A 2,380-nucleotide genomic window follows, 5' to 3' on the forward strand; every position below is an offset into this window, starting at 1 on the left:
GCGGAGAGAGCCCAGCGCCACATCCAGGTACGTGGCAGAAAAGTGCCAGGAGATTGACTTAAACATCCCAAGCAAACGCTCAGGGGTATGGCCTGGGGATGCCATTAAAGCTGCTCTCCTGGGGTTGGTGCAGCCCATCCAGTGCTGCACAGGGACAGCCCCAAGTCCCCAAGATGCCACTAAGCTCTTGCAGGCTCAGCACCGTGCTGGTCACAGAGCCCTTCCCAAGGACCTCGCTGCATTGGGAAAGGGAGCAAAAAGGGGCCAGGTGAGCTTCAGGAAGGGTAAATCTATCTAGGGAAGAGTAATCCAAGCTGAGCTTAGGCAATGCTGAGCTCAGCACCTCAGTTACAGCCCAGGGAGGATCTCAGTGCTGTCATCAATGTTCCCTAAATCAGCAGCTCTGCGTGCACTGGGAGCTGAAAACAGCAGCAAAACGGGGGTGTCAGGAGAGGGGGGCGGTGAGTGAGGCAGAGTCTCATTTGGCTGCTACGTGAGATCGCGGTGTGCCCCGTAAATAGCAGGGGGGGATCAAGAAGGGGCAGAGGAAGGTGACTGAAACAAAGAGAGACTGAACGGGCTGTGCCTCTGCCGCCTGATGGGCGAGGGAGCGTGAGCAGGAGTTACAGACCAGCAAAGGGGGGAGTAGGATGAGCGTGGGACTGACCCGCACGTCCTCCAAAATAAGAGCCAGCGACCACTGGCTGAGTTAGGAGGAAAACAGCCGAGGAAGCCCTGGGCAGAGCTGGCGGGGAGTGTTCTGCTGTCGACAGAGGTCATGGAGGTTGGCAGCATCAGCAGGGTCAGAAAGGGGCTGGAAGGAGTCACGGAGGGTCAGCCTGGGGATGTGTCGATAGCCTCCCTGCCCTGTGCTGCGCATGGACCCAGGGACACCAGGCAGGGGCCAGGACAGCATGCTGGCCCCAAAAACCATCTCTCCCATGGTGGCTGGGCCAGATGCGGGGCTGGGCTGGTGGCAGGGCTTTTCTCCCCCGGGTCTGGCATCCCCCAGCCTGTGGTACAGCCCCGGAGCACCAACACTTACTGCTCCTCTTGTCTCCCAGGAGAAGTACAGCGGCACAGCCACCTTCTACCTCACCAAACCCTCTGGGGGGGCAAAGGCGCTGCCCCTGTAGAGGAGCAACCACCTCGCTTGGGCCAGGATCATCTCCCCTGAGCAGCGGCTGCTTTCCTCTCTTCACAAGGGAATCAATTTGTCTGGCTGCATCGCTTGTCTAATAAAAGCAACACATTTGCACAGTCCTTCTGAGCTGAGCTCTGATGCCAGAGTCACTGGGGTTTAACCTCAGAGGTTTAGCCCCAGTTCGTACTGGTGTAACGAGCCATTACTAGGGACACAGGGTCCAGCAGTGCCTCTGGAGCTGCTGTCACAGGAGGGGATGGTGGTGGACCCCCTGCTTGGGTATCTGCTTCTGGCACCTGTCCTTCGTCTGCTGCTGCAGGTGAAGGGTGCTGGGGGAATTTTAAATTTTTTTGAAGAAAAGGGAAGAGGCAGACTGTAGAGAACAGATTTATTGAGTGCAATAGGGAGCCATCTGAGGAAAGAGCCCCTGTCAGAGCAGGCTGCTGGATCCACCTTGGAAAGGATGAAACACCACCAGCCCTAACGACCAGAAGAAAATGAAAAAGTGACGCTGTTCTAGTGCCAGGCAGGGGTTAGGGGCACAGCCACCGTGTGTGTGGGGACAGTGTGACAGCCTGGAGAGCAGCTGCTGACAGAACGTGCTCTTCTCTTGGGTGACAGCATAGTCTTTGGTTAAAATGCTTGGAAGTGGGGCTCCCTTTTGAGGCTGTGTTCAATGTTCTACCCTGGACCACAAAGCACTGGGAAAGGGTCCTGGGGTCCTTGTGCAGGCAGCTGGAGAGGAAACCCCAACCACCAAGGTGAGATGGGAACCGGGAGGCAGGCAAACAGCACTGGTGCTTGCTCAGGAAAAATAAGTGTTTCCTGAAGGCATAGTAAAACCAAGTAGCTCTTGACCCAAGTTCGAATCTGACCTAGCTCCGGCTGCAGTCCTGGGGACTCCTGCGGACTTCACTCACCCACGTACATCTTTGGCTCAAACATGTACAACCATCCTGCTCCAACGAACAGCCCAGAGGAGAGGAGCTCTCAGTGGTGTCGGTGCTGGAAAGTCTTCCTTTGATTCCAAAATAAAAAAGAAATGAACAAAAAAGCCAAGGTCCAGGTCAGATCAGATTAGGCAGGTGATGCTGCAGAGAGACCAGGCAGGTGCTGTTTGGGGGTGGAAGCTGCTGCTTTGGGCAGGATCCCAACTTTGGGCAAGATCCCGGCTTTGGGCAGGCTCCTTGCCTGCTCCCATGCAGCTGAAACATGCCAGGGAAACGCGCTGTTCTG

At 56.2% G+C, this 2,380-nt stretch overlaps 1 protein-coding gene across 1 annotated transcript in view; it reads left to right on the forward strand.

The window, feature by feature from the left end:
• GALK1 (galactokinase 1) overlaps positions 1-1,136 on the forward strand; it is a gene marked incomplete at its 5' end in the record, with an annotated part of 4,097 nt that extends 2,961 nt beyond the window's left edge. Inside the window, 2 exons of the mRNA XM_010073644.1 lie at positions 1-27; positions 1,065-1,136. The exon at positions 1-27 is cut by the window's left edge and continues 7 nt beyond it. Of these exons, the coding sequence (XP_010071946.1) occupies positions 1-27; positions 1,065-1,136 (99 nt within the window). The remainder of the gene's footprint in view (positions 28-1,064) is intronic.
• Positions 1,137-2,380: the final 1,244 nt, after the last annotated feature.

Source organism: Pterocles gutturalis, unplaced genomic scaffold (assembly GCF_000699245.1).
Source record: "Pterocles gutturalis isolate BGI_N339 unplaced genomic scaffold, ASM69924v1 scaffold30257, whole genome shotgun sequence".
Taxonomy (NCBI): domain Eukaryota; kingdom Metazoa; phylum Chordata; class Aves; order Pterocliformes; family Pteroclidae; genus Pterocles; species Pterocles gutturalis.